The sequence below is a fragment of the Nannobrachium achirus genome, assembly GCF_963921795.1.
Source record: "Nannobrachium achirus genome assembly, chromosome: 13".
In the NCBI taxonomy this organism is placed as follows: Eukaryota; Metazoa; Chordata; class Actinopteri; order Myctophiformes; family Myctophidae; genus Nannobrachium; species Nannobrachium achirus.
The window spans coordinates 56724979-56747291 of NC_137833.1; the positions used below are offsets into that span (position 1 = coordinate 56724979).

Sequence of the window (22313 nt, forward strand, 5' to 3'; positions counted from 1 at the left end):
GGACGTTGTGTAAACACAATCCAATAAAAAAAAATACAATGTCCATTGGTCAGTGAAAAAAGCAGAAGTGACATGTGCTCCCAATCTCTCCCTGGGAATGTCAAAGAGGTCAGAGTCAGTAACAACTATTATCCAGTGAAGTTACAGTTGTCCTTGTCAAACGAGGCACAACAGGCACAAAGGACTTTCCCAGTCTCACATGTCTCTGTCCTGGGTAGATGAATCTATCGTTTCCTCTCTTACTCTAGTATCCATGGATCTCAAGGTGGAGGGGGTGGGAGGAGTTCTTCAAGATTGTATCCAGCTTCCTAGCCGTTCACACATGCATCCAGTATTTCCTGTTTTCTGATCTATTTCATTGACTGTAACCCTGACAGGATTAATAAACACCTAAAGATGATCTATTTCATTGACTGTAACCCTAACAGGTTTAATAAAGACCTAGAGATGAGTGAGCGTGTGGAGAGAGAGGAGGGAGCTGACAAACATCACATCCACAGAGCAGAGTCTCCAACATCTCCTCCCCAACCTGGACCCTCTCACACTAAGTACCGGTATGTCTCTCCAATGTTTATCTATAGATTATAACTTACTATGTGTGCAGTTTGTGAATGAAGTGCTGTGTGCTGTTCAGTGGTGAAGCTGCACTATACAGACTGACTGTCTGCATGATTTTGTTGCTGCAACGTCCAGGAGTCACAGACCTGTGATGGTCATTCAGGGCTATCTCGTGTTTCTGGTAATATTATTGTATACTCATTTTGTATGTCCATGGCAAAAATTGAATTTCTACAAAAATGTCCACCACAAGCCAGCATGGAGATGAGCCATGCTTTCATAATTTGAAGCAACAATAAAGTATCTTGAACAAACTGACCTTTTCATTCACATGATAACAGTATAAACAATTATTATGATTCCAGAGGTGTTGACCACAGAGCAGAGTCTCCAACAGCCAGCTCTGTGTCTATGAAGAGTGACTGGTCTATGGGACATCCCTTTAACTTCAGTAATGAACCTGGACCTCCACACACACAGTATGCCAATCCATTACTATATACACAACACTATAATGTGACATGTGTGTTGCACAGTGTGCACAATACTAGTCCTTACACGTAGGCCACCCTTACCGGTTGCTTGACCAGTCCTCAAGCTTGCATAAAGGGCTCTTACTTCACACTTGGTTTTGCGTTTTGGCCATCGATATGAAGCTGACTGACCATGCTGTTGCTATGGTGGTTTGAATATGAAGCTGACTGACCATGCTGTTGCTATGGTGTGTTGCACTCAGTGCTTGGAGCCCAGTGTTGCTGCTTGCTGCTATATTTATACTGTCTTTTGATTATTGTATTGCATTAGTTCGCTGTTGTTGCAATGTTGAGGAGCTAAAACCCATGGAATTTACTCTCTTAATGGGACGTTACAATAACGAATAATGAATAAACCGACTTTTTCAATCAAGTGCCAATTAAAGATATGTTTTTTTGTATGTTTTTAGAGTTGTTCACCACAGAGCAGAGTCTCCAACAGCCAGCTGTGTGTCTATGAAGAGTGACTGGTCTATGGGACATCCCTTTAACTTCAGTAATGAACCTGGACCTCCCCACCCACAGTATGTCAATCCATTAATATATAGTATACAACACTATAACGTGACACATGTGTTGCACAGTGTGCAAATGAGATATACTCAAGCGTGCATAAAGGGCTCTCACTTCACACTTGGCGGACAGACAGACATTACCTTGACTAACAGTTAGATATATATATTTAAAAAAAAACACACCTAGTGTGAGGTGAGCGGTGCCAGCTGTGTGTCTATGAAGAGTGACTGGTCTAAAGATGAAACCTATTAACTTCAGTAATGAACCTGGACCTACACACAGTGTGTGTGAATCCTCTTCTATGCAATAGACTTCAACTCTTCGCATGCTTAAATGACGATCTCACAGAAGAAAGACTTCTCTACCCACAATGTTACAGCGTAAGATCTGGTAACATTGACATATCTGATTGGTGGAACTCACGTTGCTTTAATGAACTGACTTTCTGATTCCAGAAGTGTTCACCAGAGAGCAGAGTCTCCAACAGCCAGCTGTGTATCTATGAAGAGTGACTGGTCTATGGGACATCCCTTTAACTTCAGTAATGAACCTGGACCTCTCCACACACAGTATGTGAATGCCATGTGAATCTTCCCATAAAACATATCTCCAGTCCTTATAGTCATTATTGCGACCGAAGGTCGCATATACTCTGAAGAATCGTGTCGCTTGAGTGTCCTTCCTTCCTTCCTTCCTTCTTTCCGTATCCTCGTGACCGTCCTTCCGTATCCTCTGTGATGTCAGTGTGATGTCAGCGAGTTGTGACATCACTTCCTGTACAGGGCGGCTACACGAAATGTGGATAACACTATATATGGAGATAGTCCAGTCCATCATGTCATATGGGACTACCGTCATAGAAAGTAGCCATTGTTAGGCCAGAGTCATTGGCTGTCTAAACATGGAGATGTGGATAACACTATATATGGAGATAGTCTAGTCCAATATGTCATATGGGACTACCGTCATAGACAGTAGCCATTGTTAATCCGGAGTCAATGGCTGACTGTCTGTACAGGAAGTGATGTCACATGACATACTTTTTATGCCCATATATGAGTCCTAACATGGAGATGTGGATAACACTATATATGGAGATAGTCTAGTCCAATATGTCATAATAACTACCGTCATAGACACAGCCATTGACTCCGGCCTAACAATGGCTACTGTCTATGACGGTAGTCCCATTATGACATGATGGACTGGACTATCTCCATATATAGTGTTCTCCACATTTCCATGTTTAGGCCCCATCGCTCACACCCTCGATGGGGTTGGCGATAGGGCCTTTCTGTGTGGAGTTTGCATGTTTCCCCGTGTCTCCTAGGGTTGATACCCTCACAAAAACATGAACAAACTCCCCCCAGAATGATAACAACTAGAATCGTCAGAGAAACACTGTGGTTGGCCAGATAGTCAAGAATTGGGGCGAGGTCGCATGTCACCCTGAGGTGTCTTACTAGTAAATGAACATAGATTATAAATTACTATAGATTATTGTGACCGTAGGTCGCATTTATGATAAAAACCTCCAGATCATGTGTGTGCATGCGTGCGTATGTCACAGTGAGTGACACCACCTCATCACAGCTCAGCAGAAGGATATAGCTAACCTGACCTGTTCTGACATACCAATGATGTTGCAAATGATCAGTGCAACCACACCTTCTAGTTTCATCTAGCTTGTGTTAGTGTGGTTGCAAGTAGGACAACTAGACTATTGTTCTAGTCCAGAACACAAACATTGCGTAAACATAACCAATCAGAAAGCAGTATTAATGTTCTAGATAACACTTAGCCACTCAGGAAGCAGCATTCTTCTCAGTGAAGTCACCATTATAGTAAGTAAGTCCATTGAGTTCAATGGGGGAGTGGTGCAAGCTTCACATGACAAGCTATCCAGAAGATAAATAGGCAACCACACTTGCAATTTCCAATTGCATCTTTATACTTTGTTGACATTGTTGATGTGTAGAGGAGTAACACCTTATTTATACTCTTTTTTGTCTGTAAAGAGATGCAATAATAAAGAATTTTGAACAAACTGATATTTTAGGTCTATGTTTCTCTCTTCCTAAAGTCTTCACTACAGACCAGAGTCTCCAACTAGCTGTATGAGTGACTGGTCTAGAGAAAGATCTCCTGACTTCAGTGAACCTGGACCTCCACAAACAAAAGAATACAAACAGTAAGATCACTCATCACTCTAGGAACTTCAAGTGTGTATCTGCTCACAGATGTAGACAGTAGAAGTATCTCTGTCATCTGTAGTGATCTTTGATTCACTGATTCTTAGGTTGTCTTGGACCTGTTCGAGAGAATTATAAAAGTCTGAGGTCTCATTACTCATTGCCTTCCTCCAAACATGATCAAGTGGGGGCGGGCCTTGGTAAACATAAGTCCTGCCCCCACTCGACCATGATTTGAGGAAGGCCCCACCTCCTGATTGGAGGAAATGATGCCTGTCTCCTCCTCCAAAACTGAAACTGTTTTTTTTTTCTCCTCCCAAGGGATAAGGCTGAAGTCCAAATATGGATCAAACATGCTATATAGTAACTAGTAAAATCAGAACATAGACCGATTTGTTATTATTTGAACTAAATGATATCACTTAACGTGCCTTCATCTCCACAGAGAGAGACTGAGAACCACACCTGAACAGAAGACATCCAGTCAAACCACAAGTGAACAAAGTAAAACTGGACACATTTTACATTAATTAACATTTCATATCAATTACTGTAACGTTTAAATAGCAGAAAACATCATCATACTAAATGTCGAGGTTATATTCCTGTATCAATGTCCAAATATTGATAATTAACATATACATTTAGACAAAAACTAATTATCCAATATTATTTATGTTTTTCCCCCTCTTTTTTGACGAATTCTAGATTTTTTGGAGGGTATTTAAGATGTTAAGAAATAGTTTTAATTATAAATTAACTTGGATGTTTAACAAGTCTTCATTGTCTTCTCATAACAGGTGTCAGTCCACAGGAAGATTTAAAGGTTTATAAGGTCAGTTTGAACCGTCTTGATCGTGTGACATATGTCACTGAAGTGCCCTCCCTCAGCAGCATCTACACAGAGCTCTACATCTCAGCGGGACAGAGTGAAGGGGTTAATAACCAACATGAGGTCTGGCAGCTTGAGACAGCTTCCAAGAAGAAGACCCTCCATGACCAACCAATCAAATGCTGTGACATCTTTAAACCCCTCCTCCTTGGCAGAGAGACACCCAAGAGAAGAGTTCTGACCAAGGGCATCGCTGGCATTGGAAAGACATTCTCTGTGCGTAAGTTCACTCTGGACTGGGCAAAGGGTTTGGAAAATCAAGATGTTATTCTCCTGGTTCCCTTCTCATTCCGGGAACTGAACCTGGTCAGAGATGAGCAGCACAGTCTTCTCTCACTAATCCATCGTTTCCACCCAACATTAAAGAAGGTCACAGCAGAGCAGCTTGCTGTCTGGAAGGTTGGCTTAATCTTTGATGGCCTAGATGAAAGCAGGTTTCCGCTGAAATTCGAGAACATTGACATTGAATCTGCTGTCTTCCGCCGCAATGACATAGTTTCTGATGTTACAATCACATCATCAGTGAACTTGCTGTTGACAAACCTCATCAAGGGGAATCTACTCCCCTCAGCCCTCCTCTGGATAACTACCAGACCTGCAGCAGCCAATCAGATCCCTTCTGAAAGTTTTGACATGGTGACAGAAGTACGAGGGTTCACAGACCCCCAGAAGGAGGAGTTCTTCAGGAAGCGATTCAGTGATGAGAAGCTGGCCAACAAAATCATCTCCCACATGAAGACATCAAAGAGCATCCACATCATGTGTCACATCCCAGTCTTCTGTTGGATCACTGCTACCGTTCTGGAGGACATGTTGAAGACAGACGAGACAGAAAATCTGCCCAAGACTCAGACTGCGATGTACAGCCACTTCTTGCGGGTTCAGACCAAGAGGAAGTGGAAGAAATATCATGAGAGTCATGATGTGAATCAACAGCAGCTCATGGAGGCTGACAGGGAGGTTCTTCTGAAGCTGGGCAGGCTGGCGTTTGAACATCTGCAGAAAGGCAGCGTCATGTTCTACCAAGAAGACCTGGAAGAGTGTGGCCTCGATGCTAAAGACGCCACACTATACTCAGGAGTGTGCACAGAGATCTTCAAAGAAGAGACCGTTCAATCTGAGAGAAAGGTCTACAGCTTTGTTCATCTGAGCATCCAGGAGTTTCTGGCTGCAGTCTACCTGTTCCACTGTTACACACAGAGGGACAAGGAGAGGAACAGGAAGGTACTGAAGACATTCCTGGGAGTTGATGTCAGTTCTTTGGATGGCTTCCTGAAGAGAGCCTTTAAGAAGTCCTCGGAGAGTAAGAATGGCCACCTGGACCTCTTTCTCCGCTTCCTTCATGGCCTCTCACTGGAGTCCAACCGGAGTCTGTTAGGTGACCTACTGGGTCAGACAAAGAACTGTCCAGAGAGCACCCAGAGAGCCATCGACAACCTGAAGATAATGGATAATCAAAGGTTCCCTCCTGACAGATGTATCAACATCCTCCACTGTTTGTTGGAGATGAACGACCACTCACTGCATCAGGAGATCCAACAGTACCTGGAGTCAGGGGACAGATCAAATACCCTACTGTCTGAGAGTCAGTGTTCAGCTCTGGCCACCATGCTGCTGATGTCAGAGGAGGTTCTGGATGAGTTGGACCTGGACAAATACAGAACCACAACATCATGGGGGAAACCTAGACTGGTCCCAGCTGTGAGGAACACCAGAAAGGCTTGGTTAGTAGTCATGTGAATAGAAAACCTATTAGAAGAGAATCATTCTACCATCAAACCTAACAAAGTAGAAATGATGGTTAATGTAAAATATTCAATAATAATCATATCTCAAATAGTGACTGGTGGTATTGTGTTAATAAAGGACAAATAAAGGACAGTCTATAACTAAAATAAAAAATGTAAACATAAATATTCTATTTAGTATTTAGTTTAGTCAAGCAGATTGTCACATCTGTCCTGACATCATGTGTAATTAATATGGAGGGTATTGACCACTGTAAACTTCATGTCTTTTTGCAACAAAAAGTTCAGATTTTCACATTTGTGTAAACGTATAAATGCTTTTAGCACTGCATTGAGTATACAACCCTCAATGTGTGATTCAAATTTGGGTTGATTGTTTTTTCATGATTTCTTTTTTCGTTGAACATGCATTTTTACTAATAGCTAAGCAGATTAATGAGGGAATCGTTCACTTTGTGATACAAGCATGAAACTTGGCACATATACTCTTCAAATCCCACTCTTTTCAAAAATAGTGCTGGCCACGCAAAATTCCAAGATGGCGGCCCCCAAAATCCAAGATGTCCGTTCAAAAATTTTGTTTTTCCTTTATAACTCAAGTTGCATTGAATGTATTAAGGTTGAATATAAAGATGGGCATTGCGGATGTTTTGGTACCAAGTACATGTGTGTATCTATTACGGTTCTTGAGATACAGCATATAGTCGGAACAGATTAATGGCAACTTTCATAAAATTGAAATTTGGTACAAATACTCTCTAAGGGCCACTCTTGTAGAAAAAGGCACTGGCCACTCAAAATTCCAAGATGGTGACCTTTTTTTTCAAAATGGAAGCCACCTTTCAGAGGAGATCTTGATATAATAAGAATAAGAATTGTTCACTTTGTGATACAAGGATGACATTTGGCACATTTACTCTGTAAGGGCCACTCAAAAAAGGCACTGGCCACTGAATAATTTGTTCCTTTTTTCAAAATGGCAGCCACCTTAGCGGAGCAGTCAGTGAATGCGACCGTAGATCGCAGTTAACTATGAAAACTGGCACATCTTGTCCTGACGTATCTTGTCCATAACACATGTCTATGGGGCTTTTAAGCCGTGACATCATTTTGTAGGCAGAGGAGAATCTGCCCCCAGAGCATTTTCTGTCCCTCGCTATTTCAACAGATCCGAGACAAAAATAACGACTAAAGTATTATTCTAACACTTTCCTTTGAACAACAAAGAGAAGAAAAATGTGTAAATAGTAAAAATAGTAAAAAGATTCACGGAAACTGGGGGCAGAAATTCTCCTCTGCCTACAAAATGATGTCATACTTAACAGCCCCATAGCTGCTGACCTGTTTGTTGACATTGTGACTTCACATTGTTGTGATGTCATCAAAGATCAAAGCCTGGATATCCATTAATCCATACATGGAGACGACTGGAACATCACCTAGATCTCCATATATGCCCGTGACCTTACACTTTCGGTCATGACCCACACTTCATGACCATAGGTGAGAGTAGGAACGAAGACTGCTCGGTAGACAGACAGCTTTGCCTTCCGGCTCAACTATTTTTTCTTCACAACAGTGCGATTTAGCGACTGCTGTGAACAAGACCCCGAGATACTTAAACTCCTTCACCTGGAGTAAAGCCTCATTCCCTACTTGGACTGCACAATCCATCGGTTTCCTGCTGAGAACTATGGCCTCAGATTTAGAGATGCTGATCCTCATTCCGGCCGCTGTACACTCGGCTGCGAACCGATCCAGTGAGAGCTGAAGGTCTCGGACCGATGGTGCCATCAGGACTACGTCATCCGCACAAAGCAGTGAAGCAACCCTTAGCTCACCGAGCCTTATACCTTCTCCACCACCACTTCATCTCATTCCCAGATGATGCCCGGTTAGGGAAACCACACTAAGCCCATATCTGGGAATGCCCATGCAATAGCTGCTGACCTGTTTGTTGACATTGTGACATCACATTGTCGTGACATCACCTGACGTGAGCATGTCTGGGAATGCCCATACAATAGAATCCCTTTTATGCTATCAATATTAAGCCCATATCTGGGAATGGCCATACATGGACATATTGTGTCAGTTTAACCAGTCCAACTTAAACAACAAACCACAACTCGAATCAACACTGCAAATGAATTCCGTCCTGTGCGAGCTCGCCCTTTAGGGCGAGGTCGCTTTCCGCCCTTAAGCATCTTTCTGGTATTATAAAGTGAGATATGAAGAGAAGACTGCTCATGGGTCTTAAAATCAATGCAATTTGAGTTATAAAGGAAAAACAACATTTTTGGACGGACATCTTGGATTTCGGGGGCCGCCATCTTGGAATTTTGCGTGGCCAGCGCTATTTTTGAAAAGAGTGGGCTTTGAAGAGTATATGTACCAAATGTCATGCTTGTATCACAAAGTGAACGATTCCTATGAAATTACCCATTAATCTGCTTAGCTATAACACTAATCTGTGTTGTTAATCACTGACTATACTGTACATATTCTACATTTACAGGCTTGTTGGCTGTCATCTCGAAAAGCCAGATTATGAAATTGTGGCTTCAGCTCTCAGCTCTAGTCCTTCACATCTAAGAGAATTGAATCTCAGTTATAATGACATGGAGGATTCATTCATGGAACTCATCTCTGCTGGATTAAAGAGTCCACATTGTGAACTGGAGATACTGAGGTCAGATTAATTAACCAGCATTGATTAGTTTTGTCAAATCATACAGAATCATACAGTCAGAGTTTGGCCCGAGTTTGTGTTGGTTAGTCCTCACTCTGGTATCACATCACAGTGATATGGTAAAACATATGTGACAAACATATGTGTTTGCCATTTGCTGTTGTCCAGCAGTAGCATTAATGTGGCGACAAACAACACATTTTGACATTATCCTTCTAATTGCAACAGTTGCACCAGGAATCCAATATTTCGGGCGTAGTCTGGATAACATGTGGTTGAGACGCAAGTAACTAGAAAAATGCAATTCTATGACTTTGCGAGTGTGGTTGCCGCGTTTGCGTCTTACCATTCAAGTCAATGGGGTTACTCTGTAAATTTTTTGGGGTTACTCTATGAATCTTTTGGGGTTACTCTATAAAGGTGATGTCACAGAGAATGCTGCTTCGTCAATGGTTAAAAGTTACTCTATAAAGTTACTCAAATGCTGATTCCTTATTGGCTAAATAATTACTCTAGTGTGTTGCCTATTATAAGCAACCACACTAATAACAAGAAGCAACAATATGTATTTATTATGTGTACTTTGTTCATTTTGATTACCATGTACTGCTGTATACCTGGTAACTACCATGTCTGTTGGTCTATCTGTCTTAATTACAGACTTGCTGGCTGTAACATCACACAGACAGGATTTGACATCCTGGCCTCAGCTCTCAGATCTAATCTTTCCCATTTGAGAGAATTGGACATCAGTTTCAACTGCCTGCAGGAATCACAAGTAGACCAACTCTCTGCTATACTGAAGAGTAAAGAGTGTAGACTACAGATCCTGAGGTAAATACATAAGGTGTTTTCTCTCTGTGTGGATCTCAACTTGAACATCAACAGCACTTTGTTTAAATATGGATTTCTCTGCAGGTTGTCCGGCTGTGGGGTCACAGAGGAAGGCTGTTCTTCTCTGGCTTCAGCTCTGACCTTCAACCCTTCCAATCTGAAACAGCTGGACTTGAACTTCAGCCACTTAGGAGGCTCTGGTCTGAAGAAGCTCTCTGCTGCACTGGAGTCTCTGAAGTAAGTAGACTTGGACTATGTCCAATCCATGTTGGTTAGTGCAGTGTTTCCCTTATAATGTTGAACTGGCAGGCCAGGTGGGAGGGGGGCTTCATCCATAGCTTCCAATGTACAAGACCACCACAACAATCCTCATCCTTCATCCCTTCATTATATCTTCAAGACCACCACAACAATCCTTATCCTTCCATCCCTTGTTTATGTGAGCCCACGGGATGATGAACTAGTCCTCGTTCATCCAAAGTAAAAAATGTTTTAGTCCAAAATGAGTTAGTAGCACAGCTAGAATATATCTGACATAAATGTTAGAGCTTAAATTGACGTGTAAATATGAAATAATGCATTAAAGAGGTGGTGCCATAGTTGTGTACTTTTTCTGGTTTACATTTATCTAGGAGGTTGACAGTACTTCATTAGACCCCCTGGTGTGGTTGTCATGAGCAATTATGTATTCCCTTTGTATTTTGTATTTCTTCCTGGAGGCTGACACCTTGTGGGTCAAAAGTGCAGATCCAAAAACAGTGATTAAATGACATGATATAATCATCCCCTCCCCCTTTACCATTCACCCAACACTGTTGGTGTCAGCTGGGTCACCACTCACCTGAACAACCATGCATACTTAATGAACTGGGGGGTGTGGCCACATAAAAAAACTAATTTTAACTCTTTCTCTGCACTCTTTAGGAAAAATCCTCCTCCTGGTATAATCATCATGTTTAAGGGGGGAAATAAATCATGGCACTTCATCTTTTAGAGAGAGAGCATGTTGCAAAAGGAACATAACTGTCAGGTAGTGGAGAAAATGTGTTAGACAGTTAGTCATTGATTCATTGTTGTTCTATTTCCTACAGTGTGAATCACAGAGGAGAACACTGGATTAAACCTCAACTCCTTACAAGATGTAAGCATCTGTCATGTGTGCGTGCGTGCATGTGTGTCACTCAGTGAATGATGTTTTTAATGTTTACTGTGTTGTTTTCTCATCAGATTTCCATCATCTCAGATTGGACACAAACACATCATGTGGTGTCCTCTCTCTCTCTGAGAACAACAGGAAGGTGACTCGGGTGGAACAGTTTCATTCATATCTTGATCATCCTTACAGTTTTGATGGAAAGGTCCAGGTTCGGTGTACAGAGGGTCTGACTGGTCGCTGTTACTGGGAGGTAGAAAGGAGTGGAAGGGTTGAGATAGCAGTAACTTACAGAGGAATCAGTAGGAAAGGACAGGGCGAGGACTGTAGTCTTGGATTCAATGATATATCCTGGAGTCTGTTCTGTATGGATGTTAGCCATGGTAACGGTTACTCTGTCATACACAATAGTAAGATCACTTTCCTTCCTGATCGTCCCTCTGACTCCAACAGAGTAGCAGTGTATCTGGACTGTCCTGCGGGGACTCTGTCCTTCTATCAAGTGTCCTCAGACACACTGACACACCTGTACACCTTCCACAACACATTCACTGAACCTCTCTATGCCTGCTTTGGGTTAGGTTCGAACTCCTCTGTGTCTCTGTGTGATGACAGACAGGGTGTTAGCATTCCCCCTTACCTTACCCCCACCCCCTTTTTCCCCCCCACTCTGTTTTATAATTGCGATGATATTTGAATGTTTTTTTGTTGCTATTTTTATGTCCATCAATTGAATACCAAGGACTTCCAACATAAACAAGACTGTAAAGGGCTTATTTGGGTTGTTCCTTTTAGGCAGGGTGTTTAACTGTACTGTACTGTACTGTACTGTACTGTACTGTACTGTACTACATTGTCTTTGTTTCGATGTAGGTATGGTGTTTTTTTTTGTGTCTAACACATTTACACATGAATATTGTACAGATGTATATCATGAATACAGTGGTTCTCAAAGTGGGGTCCTTGAGGGGGTTCCAGTGGGTCCCAAGCAACATTCATGTATAGCACCAAAAGCTATGTAACCACTTTAACTATTTACTGCATACATTGACTATTTGAAAACAGTAGATCTACAAGCTCACAACGTGCCGCATTGCAAAACGTTGTGAGCTTGAAGACCTGCTATTTTCAAACAAGAAATCTTGTCAAAATGGAGTCTCTGGCATAAAATACTCAGATTGACATGAAAAGATGAGTTCTCAACCTGTGGGTCTGGAACCCAAGGGGGACCCCCATCTGGGGACCACCAGAGGGACCCCCAGATGACAGTGAAGTGACAATGAAAGGGCTTTCAAAAGTAATCAAACTATAAACTGGTCAAACATTGGACAAATTGTCAAATAACAAAAGAGGCAAATATTGTGAAAATAGATGATCTACAAGCTCACAACGCCTCGCAACGTGGAACTGAGTCAAACCAAATGTAATGCCTCAACTCCTACAATTTACAGTTTGTTTGAACTGAGGGGTCCCCAGTTCTGGGGGGTCACCGGTTCAAATGTGATTAATTTGGGGGGTCTCCAGTTCAAATATGATTATTTTGGGGGTCCGACCTATAAAGTGTGAGAACATTTGCTCTAGAACATTTAAACATGAATATTGTAAAGTTGTATTGATAATGGGAAAAATGTACATTTGCTCCAATGAAGGGTTTTGAAAATCTTTGTTTTTTTTACCTATAAAATGTAATTATAAAATGTAAAAGATTTATTTTGAACCTCATGTATATTTACTCATATCTTCAAGAAAATGAAACCAATGCTATTGTATTTGCATTGTGCCAAAGTTACATTAAACCCTGTTAGAATTGTGTTAATAAAAACGAAAAGAAATGAAGAAAAAAAAAAGAAATAAAAAAAACATTTTGGATGCAACTTTTTGATGTAAAGGTTATTCTGTCCACAACGCACACATGCACAGTAATCATTGCTATAGAGTGGTTATTCAGTAACCATGTTAAATAGCTCTATATTGTGATAGTAATCATTGATAGAGAGTTTGTTCAGTAAGAGTGCTAAATAGCTCTATGTTGTGACAGTATTCATTACTATAGAGTGTTTGTTCAGTAACAGTGTTAAATAGCTCTATATTGTGATAGTAATCATTGCTATGGGAGCGTGTCGCTATTTCTACAAGTTATCTTTTCGACAACCAAACCTAACCCTAACCCTAACCTCCATGGGGTGAGTAGTAATACCTGCCGACTAAACATTCATAATCCAGACTAAATTACATTATTAAGTTGGGTGGCATATACAGTAGACACAGACAGTAGACCTACTTATTATTATCCTACAGAAACAACTGTTTAAGGGTGTTTTAAAATGTAAATCTAAAAGAACTAAGAGTGGCAGCTAGCCGACCTGGCGTTTATGTAATATACGTATAAATATAATAATTGTGTTGTATCATCGCCTTTATCTATAACTGTGTTAGCCTATGTTCTCATAGCAATCACTCTGGTTAGTTCCCAGTTCACCAGTGACTGACTCGTCAGTGTGATCGTTGTGTTTGGGGCTCTTCTGTTGAGTGGCATCCTCGCTGAAATTGTGGGCTCACTGGAAGACGAGATGTCATACCAAAACTTTATAGGTCAAGTTTATTCTCCTAAAAAAATGTCCGACAGTACAAAAGCAGGGCCCTTAGCCAATGAGGAGCAGTGTTCATGGTGACATCACAAGAACACTGCAACAAGTGCGACCTAATATAAATAACAACACGTGGGCTCGCTGAAAGGCGATTGTGGGTGAGGTGAAACTCTTGTTTATGCAGGCTTCCATTTGCAGCTCAAAGCAAGAAGAAAATGTAAAGATAAGCGGTAGGGAATGTAAAGAAAGCCTATGTTCAAATCTGTATTTTCTAAGAAGAGAGGTCTAACATACATAAAGTGCAATCAGTATAGTGTAAGTCAGTATGTCATTTAAAAAGTAAATTAAAAGTGCGTCAGTAAAATGCTAATCAAGTTGAACAGACTTAGGTTTTGTTCAGCAGAATAGCTGCTACATAAAAACTTTGCCACAGTCTTTTGTTATGGCTCATGAGACTCCGGTATCTCTTGCCGGGTCGAGGGTGCAGCAGTGGGTGGAACAGGCTGTGGCTTGGGTGATGTTTGTCCTTGATGATGGTTTCAGCTTTGGCTGTGCATCGCCTGTCGTGTAGATCCTGGAGGTAGGGAAGCTCACCTCCTACGATGTGCTGAGCTGCCCGCACCACTCTCTGCAGAGCCTTGATAACTTGGGGATCGGGTGCCAGTTCCCATACCAAGTGTTAAAACCACTCGATAAAATTACCCGACTCTCTATAGTGCTACTATAGAAAGCCCTGAGAATACGGAAGGCTCATCCTAAAGGTGACGGAGACAGTAGAGCCGCTGCCGTGCTTTCTACACCACATGTGTTGCGTGCGTGGACCATTTCAGATCCTCTGAAATGTACATTCCTAGGAATTAAAAAGTCCTAGGAATAGCAACGTTACGTTATCAACTGCTGCTTTTCAGAGAGTTTTGCTCCTGAGTTCAGACTGATAAAGCATACCGCTGCCCCTCAATTCAACTGGTCGGTAAATAAGCCACACTGAGTGCACTCTATGTAATGACCCGCAAAAAAGGTCTAGGGTAAAGGGTCAAGACATATTTCACACCAAACCGAGTTTGCAAAAAATGGATTTTTATTACAATATTCAGTTTAGTTGATTGTAGTTTACAAAAGTTTCTCTTTTCGTTAACAGAGTATGAAAAATGTAGGGGAATATAATATATGTAGATGGAAGTACTCGTATCTAGAATATTAATATAGTATAATTTAACTACTAGGATTCGATATCAATTACTCAGAGGACTTTAAAGTCAGTAGGCTCACTAGAGCAGGTGGCGCGAAGCCATGGCCCAACACAGGGTTACCAAACAAATTACACAAACAAAGGAAAGTCTGTCTAAACACAGAACAACAAGCAGAAAGCGAAAATACCACAACTTATCCAACAGAACCTTTATGAAGGGTGCGAAACTCAACAACAACTAGAAAATAACAAACGGCGGTTCAGCGGGGAGGCTGCGGGTGCAAGGCTCGCCATGGCACTGTGGAAGCCGACATTTTATAGCAGTGGCAGTGGGCGGGGACGTCTCCCCTTCCACTGCCCTCACTCCTCATCATCACTCTCCAACCAACCAGACAGACCACCTGCTACTCCCCATCATTGCTGCCGCTGACTAGATCGGTCCGCCCCCGTACCTCCCTCTCCTCCGTTTCCACTGCACCGGGAAATACAATAGAAAAAGGACCCCAGCAGACAGCAACATATCATAATAATAATACTCATAATAATAACAATAATAATAGGGAACCAGCCCTGACACTCTACAACATCACCGCCCACTGCACTGACTAAACTGAGCACACACCTGGTGTGCATTTCCGCACGCACCCATTAGTGTACATTTGAATTGAAGCGTGAATTCTTTTGAATTAAACCCGACCATCTGGCCCCCTCAGTCAAAACCTTCGGCTACTTTTTAATTAATAGCGTTAGACAGACAGACAGACAGACAGACAGAAAACATGGACATTTTGCTGTAAAAAATCGGGAAAAAGTGAGTAGAAATAAAATACTTTTTTTTCTTTTATTTTTTTAAATATTTTTTATCCCACGATTTTGTAACACATTTTTCACCCGGAGTCAATTATCTAATGTAATCCTGGGTGCTACACACTCCCTCTGCCAACCTGGGGAGAGCAACGGACTGACCTCATGCTTCCTTCTATGCATGAGGAGTCAGAGCGCGTGGAAGGAACAGGTTATTCCAACCAGTGTGTTAATTGTCACATCACTATCATCTGACTGGGAAACCTCAATCATGTGGACCCCCAATCATGTAGGGACCACCAATCACGTGGGAACCCCCAATCATCTGACTGGGACCACCCAATCACATAGGGACCCCTCAATCAGGTGGGGACCCTCAATCAGGTGGGGACCCCCAATCATGTGGGGACCGGGTCACATGTTGAAAACCAGATATGTGAGACATATTTTTTCTCAGGAGAGGAAAGAACCACACACACACACACACACACACGCACACACACACACACACACACACACACACACACACACACACACACACACACACACACACACACACACACACACACACACACACACACACACACAGATAGAGATAGAGAGAGCTCTGCGGTTTACTGTAAGTCACATGACTTCAGGTAATTGCTGTTCTTAAAGGGATAGTTTACCTCCAAATAACTCTCTCTCTCTCTCTCTCTCTCTCTCTCTCTCTCTCTCTCTCTCTCTCTATCTCTCTCTCTCTCTCTCTCTCTCTCTCTCTCTCTCTCTCTCTCTCTCTCTCTCTCTCTCTCTCCAAACAAGAGAAACAAGTTTCTATTTCCTGTTCTTTGTTCATTGGGTTGTTTTCACAGTAAGGAGAGAGAGAGAGAGAGAGAGAGAGAGAGAGAGAGAGAGAGAGAGAGAGAGAGAGAGAGAGAGAGAGAGACAGACAGACAGACAGACAGACAGACAGACAGACAGACAGACAGACAGACAGACAGACAGACAGACAGACAGACAGAGAGAGAGAGAGAGAGAGAGAGAGAGAGAGAGAGAGAGACAGACAGACAGACAGACAGACAGACAGACAGACAGACAGAGAAATGTATTTTATTTCTATTATATCAATTATGTCATATTAAAGTAATAATAATAAAAAAATGTTTGCCTCTTATATTGTTTGACAATCTGAAAATGTTTTGGGTTTCCATTCCGAAACCAGGTTAGTATTCACAAACAAAACAAAAACAAAACATACATAGGCCTAACAACAACAAACATATTAGCCCAACTTATACTTTGTGTTGCCAGACTTGCCACCTGCGACACCTCAGGCTTGTAGATCTGCTGTATTCACATGTCACATGTGTTGCCATGTGACACCATCCTATAGTGGAGCTGAAATGGCAGCAGGCAACATTTCATCATTTAAATGAAACATAATCATCACAGTGGTCTGAAACTCCTCCCCTTGGAATCACCAGCCAAGAATGTGTTTCCTTATCTGTGCGATGCAATCTCCCTCTTGGGCCTTCTAAACATTACACTCAGAATACCTCCATCTCACAAGGGAGACTGCTCAGCACTTGCTACTAAACATCACGTGATATTCTCCCATTCTGTTCCCACAGATCTTCTTCGGAGCGCCTATATGCCATCAATATAACCTTTTTAAGTTCATCATAATACATACATTTTCTATTACCCCATACAATGGGTGCAATAGTACTTGTCATAGCACCGATGTTGGTCTTGCAGAAGGTGTAGACAACCACATGTCAACTCCGATACATGTGACATCATCTGCCATCTGCTATAATCAGTCGGAATGAAAATGGAGCGCTCATTTACTTCGAAGGCAGCACCAGCGCTACAAATGGGCCCCCTTACCGAACCGCTCTTCAACTACCGGGAGCCTCCCCACGCTTGGACGAGATGGACGGTTAAGCAGAAGCCTAATTCGTTTGTTTTGGGCTGTATGGAGCCTTGTTTTTAGGGCCTTTGAGGAGTCGTGGTACCATACATGGACTCCATTGTCAATGTGGGGATCAATGAATGCTCTCAAAAATGAGTGCTCCTCTTTCAATCGGACTGATTAATAACCACTGTAGACATGTATTTATTTCTCATACTTTTTTGCACAAATCTGATGTTATTCATTACACTTTACACACTGTACGCAGCGACACACAATGTACACACTTGTAATGCAGTGTACACTGCATGCACTCAATATTACTGTATTAGGTTTCAATTACATTATACTTGTTATAATCGTTTTATTGTTATTATTATTTATTTTTATAGTTAGTATAGTCTGGCGTAGCATGCCACACACATTTCCCACACATACTTGCATGAGCGTGACAGATACACCTTTTGAATCTTGAATCACTTTCACCCCTTAGGGTCCAGTCAACACGTGAGACTGAGGCTGCCGTGCCTTACAGGAATGCACGTGCAGTCCTTTAGCTTTGGACACGTTGACTCTTTGCACAATAAGATCTCCCTCTTGGGCCTTCTAAACCCTACAGTACATTCATAAATAATACCTCCATCTCACAAGGGAGACCATTTACTACTAAACACCTATCACGTGCTATGCTCCAATTCTCTTCCCACATATCTTCGTCAGAGCGATGAGGCCTTAGATACCCCGCTATATACAATATATGCCATCAATATAACGTTTTTAGGTTCATCATAATACATACATTTTCCATGTCCCCATGTGCATGTTTTTTCATTGCGGTACCATATGTGGACAAATTGGAGGACCATGGGTGGGGGGACTTCTGTGGAATGCTTTGTCTTTTTAATAACACAGGTGGTGATGACACATACGGTACATTCTCTCGTGTGGTGAGTGTAGCCAGACCAAATGAAAACACTAAATACAGTTAGTCATTCATCCGCTGAGATGAAACCCACTGCCTAAAGGTCATAAGCTCCTTTAAAAAAAGCTTTCATATTTACATGAATAATACACAGTATTTTAGGTTGAATCAGCCAAAGGCATAGCCTGCCGATAGACATTGGTGAGGAAAAATGACCTAACCCAATAAACCTGAGGCCAATTCTGCGCCTTCTAAATCCTGAACTTTTTCTGAGAAACTTCAAATATCTATTCAAGAATTGTGTTATTAAAAACAATCAGTTATTAAAAGAATTCTGTATATAACTACCCCAAAAGGGGTTCCCGGTCTACATTGGTTAAAACCAGGAAAGCATCTGTCATCTTTAGCTATATATGTTACATACTTTGGTTGGCTATTCAAAAATGGGCAGATATACAAGCTCATATGCTTGAAGCTCATGCTATGGGTTCTTCATGGGTGAAAAAAGACAAATGGAACAACCCTCACTGATATAGGATTGTTTGTCAATGTAGGGTCCAGGGACCACCAAGGGACCCTCACAGGTCTGTAACTCTGAGAGTGTACACATTGAACCAAATTGATTTACAAATAGATTTAAATGCACAGCCACAGAGATAAATAAACACTAATGATTTTACAGTGTAGATTGAGATAATGAATGGTATTAAACGGTGGGTCTGGGGTCCTGAAGCAGATCAAAATGAGAGTCCTTGAAATGAACCACTGGACTCAAGGATGTGCTGTTGTTATGAAACCATGGCAACCTGATGCATTAGTTTGTGTTCATGATAACCATGTCTTGTCAATCGAAGTCCATTAGCCACCAATCTAAGGGCTCTGACCCCATCCGGAGACTTATGCTGCATTCACACTGAGAGAAGCCAAGCTAATGGTTTGCTTGGTAATTCAATGTATTCTCTATGCAAACCAGCTTTAAAAATTTCCAAGCTTTTTTTCCAGCTTGGAAATTTTAAAAGCTGGTTTGCATAGAGAATACATTGAATTACCAAGCAAACCATTAGCTTGGCTTTTCTGTATGTGGATGAGGCATGATGACACAAAGGATTGTCAGAGGCACTGACACATCCTGGATGTCCAGAGTTCTAGTGAAAGGGGGAGACAAATAGTCGGTGAAAGGGTTCAAATCGCTGCAGTGCATCTGATCTGATATGGGCTATTTTTGGTAATTTGGTGACAGGCAGGCAGGCAGACAGGCAGACAGGCAGACAGGCAGGCAGGCAGGCAGACAGGCAGGCAGGCAGGCAGACAGACAGACAGACAGACAGACAGACAGACAGACAGACAGACAGACAGACAGACAGGCAGTGTGGCATGCAGGCCTTCGTCATTATGAAGCCTGTCTCCCTGCCACCCTGCACTGGGTCATAACCACACTACACATTCATCTTATCTCTTCGTCATGTGGTTTCTTGTTGACAGGATGCAAAAGGCCGGCAGGCAGGCATGCAGAGTGGTTACGCTAGTAACCTATGGTTTTATATATCGCTCAATGACTCACTATAGGAGAGATTTGATAAACTCCCACAAGGGGTATGACCCCGTCCGGAGACTTATGGCTTTATCAGAGTCTGCGGTGAAGAGCTATCACCTCAACTTTTAGGTGATAAGCTATCACCTAAAAATGTGATGGCCATCATAGTCACAGACTCACGGTGAAGTCCGATCCTATCACCATGCCTCTGTGCCTCTGAAACCCTCACACTCACAGATTTGTCTTCACAGATTGGTCTAGATCGACCAATCAGTGAACGGGGTGATGGGGAGACGTCTGAAAGTAAAACAGAGGAGAGATGTCTAGGTCTGCGGTGATGGCTCTTCACCGTGGCGAATTACGTAATATTGTAGTTTTCTGACATTAAAAGACTACACCACGGTGATAAATTATCACCGCGGACTACACTATGATAGGGCCTTACTAGGACCCAAGGTGGAGGGGCCTGGGATTATTTTATACTTTAGCTATTGAAGAATAGCAGCAGCGAGCTTGTAGATCTGCTATTTTTGAAAAGTTGTGAAAATGTGTGCAAATCTTTGAATATGTATTTTTTTAAGCGAACATTTGTAACTCAAATTTTGCTTCTGGGGGGTCCCTGGAACTGAATATTTTGAGAAGGAGGTCCGTGGCTAAATACATATCATTTTGGGGGTCCTTCACATGGAAAGGTTTGAGCACCACTGACATAGAAACATAGGTTTTTTGAAATATTCAAAGACTTGCACACTTTTCTCCTTTTTTCACCATTCTTTCAAAAATAGCAGATCTACAAGCTCGCAGCGAGCTTGTATAACTGCTATTTTTCAATAGTTAAGTACCCAGGGCCCAGAATTTGGTGCGACACCCCTGCCTGCAACATGCAGGTGTCAGAGGCTCAGAGCCCCTCGGGCACACAGTTCAACCATAAAGTGACGGGGAAACAAAGGGGAATCGAACGCCTCTGACTCACAGGGACGAGCTTCGATGGGTTCACAGTAAAGAAAGTCCCTGAATGTCTCAGGGTCAATGTCTCAGCTCATCCTCTGAGTGGTCGAGTGGATATGCCCAATTGCCCATGCCAAATCTACAAGCAACGCGTCGTACTGCGATACGCTGTTAGCTTGTAGATTTGTTTTTATTGTAGACCAATTCATGACTAACCTCTTTATAATTGTCTCTACTTTCCACTTTTCTTCCATGATTTGCACACCAAACTTTAGAAAAGTAAGGAATGCCATTAAAACATTGACACCAATAGTCTACAGGTTATTATCACTGGCCACTCACAGCCAAAATAGGCTATATTCTAAGGGGAGCCCATTATTTTATGAACTCATCTAAGGATCTTTATTTTACATTGGATAGACTTTCAGATGGCATTATTGATAACAAAAAAAAAAAAATCATACCACAGTGTATTGTTATACTTTACATTACTTAAGACCATTTTTTTTTTTTTTTTTTACAAAATAGACTATTTTACACTGAGGTGCACCAATGGTCCCTATGTGCCCACCTTTTTGAAGGCTATCCGTTGGCATAACTCATGCCTGCTGGAAGCGATTGTGGTAAAACTAAACAGAATAAACATTCAGACTGGGCCCTATTATGATCCAGGTCTTATGCCTTATGCCTTAACTTCTTTGCCTTTTTTTACTATTTTGTTTTTGTTATATTTCAAATAGCTGATCTGCAAGTTCACAACGTGCAGATGTAGATCAGCATTTGAAGTATTTAAAAATGTTTTTCAAAATAGTGAAAAAAAAAGGTAAAGAAGTTAAGGCATAAGACCTGGATCATAATAGGGCCCCTGATGTTTTAGCCTATTACCATATTAGCCTATTAAATGGTATTTAAATTGAGGCTACAATATAATTAACAATAGTACAGTATAGTCTGCACATCCACACATACAAAAGTTAAAGTGGCCTAAATCAGACAAAATCGTACACAAATAGGAGTGGATCACACATTTTATTTCCAAAATATAAACTACAATGAAATTGATGGAATAATGTTTTTAATAAAAGAGTAGATGAATACATGAATTATGTTGTATATTGACATGAATCCAGCTCGATAAACAGGGGTGTAAAGGCTACTGTGGATTTTGAGCCAGTGGAGCAGTACGTCACGCGCACATGCACGTGAACGATCGCTGATTGAAACTAGATATTACTATTCCTAGTGAAATAGTGTGGGGTCACTTCAAGCCAAAACATGTTATAAAAGTACATTACAAACTGTCAAGATCGCAGGCA

The 22313-nt window shown here is 41.7% G+C and overlaps 1 protein-coding gene across 1 annotated transcript; it reads left to right on the forward strand.

Annotated features, from left to right (window-relative positions):
- Nucleotides 1–386: 386 nt before the first annotated feature.
- On the forward strand, nucleotides 387–20387 carry LOC308297462 (protein NLRC3-like; the record flags this gene model as incomplete). Its single annotated transcript, XM_080740868.1, has 13 exons — nucleotides 387–554; nucleotides 924–1037; nucleotides 1502–1615; nucleotides 2063–2176; nucleotides 3691–3798; nucleotides 4245–4303; nucleotides 4600–6415; nucleotides 8958–9131; nucleotides 9300–9312; nucleotides 9838–9965; nucleotides 10050–10202; nucleotides 11057–11106; nucleotides 20287–20387. Exons 1-13 carry the CDS (start codon nucleotides 397–399, stop codon nucleotides 20385–20387), a joined length of 3102 nt encoding a protein of 1033 aa, XP_080596994.1. The 5' UTR covers nucleotides 387–396.
- Between the last annotated feature and the right edge of the window lie 1926 nt (nucleotides 20388–22313).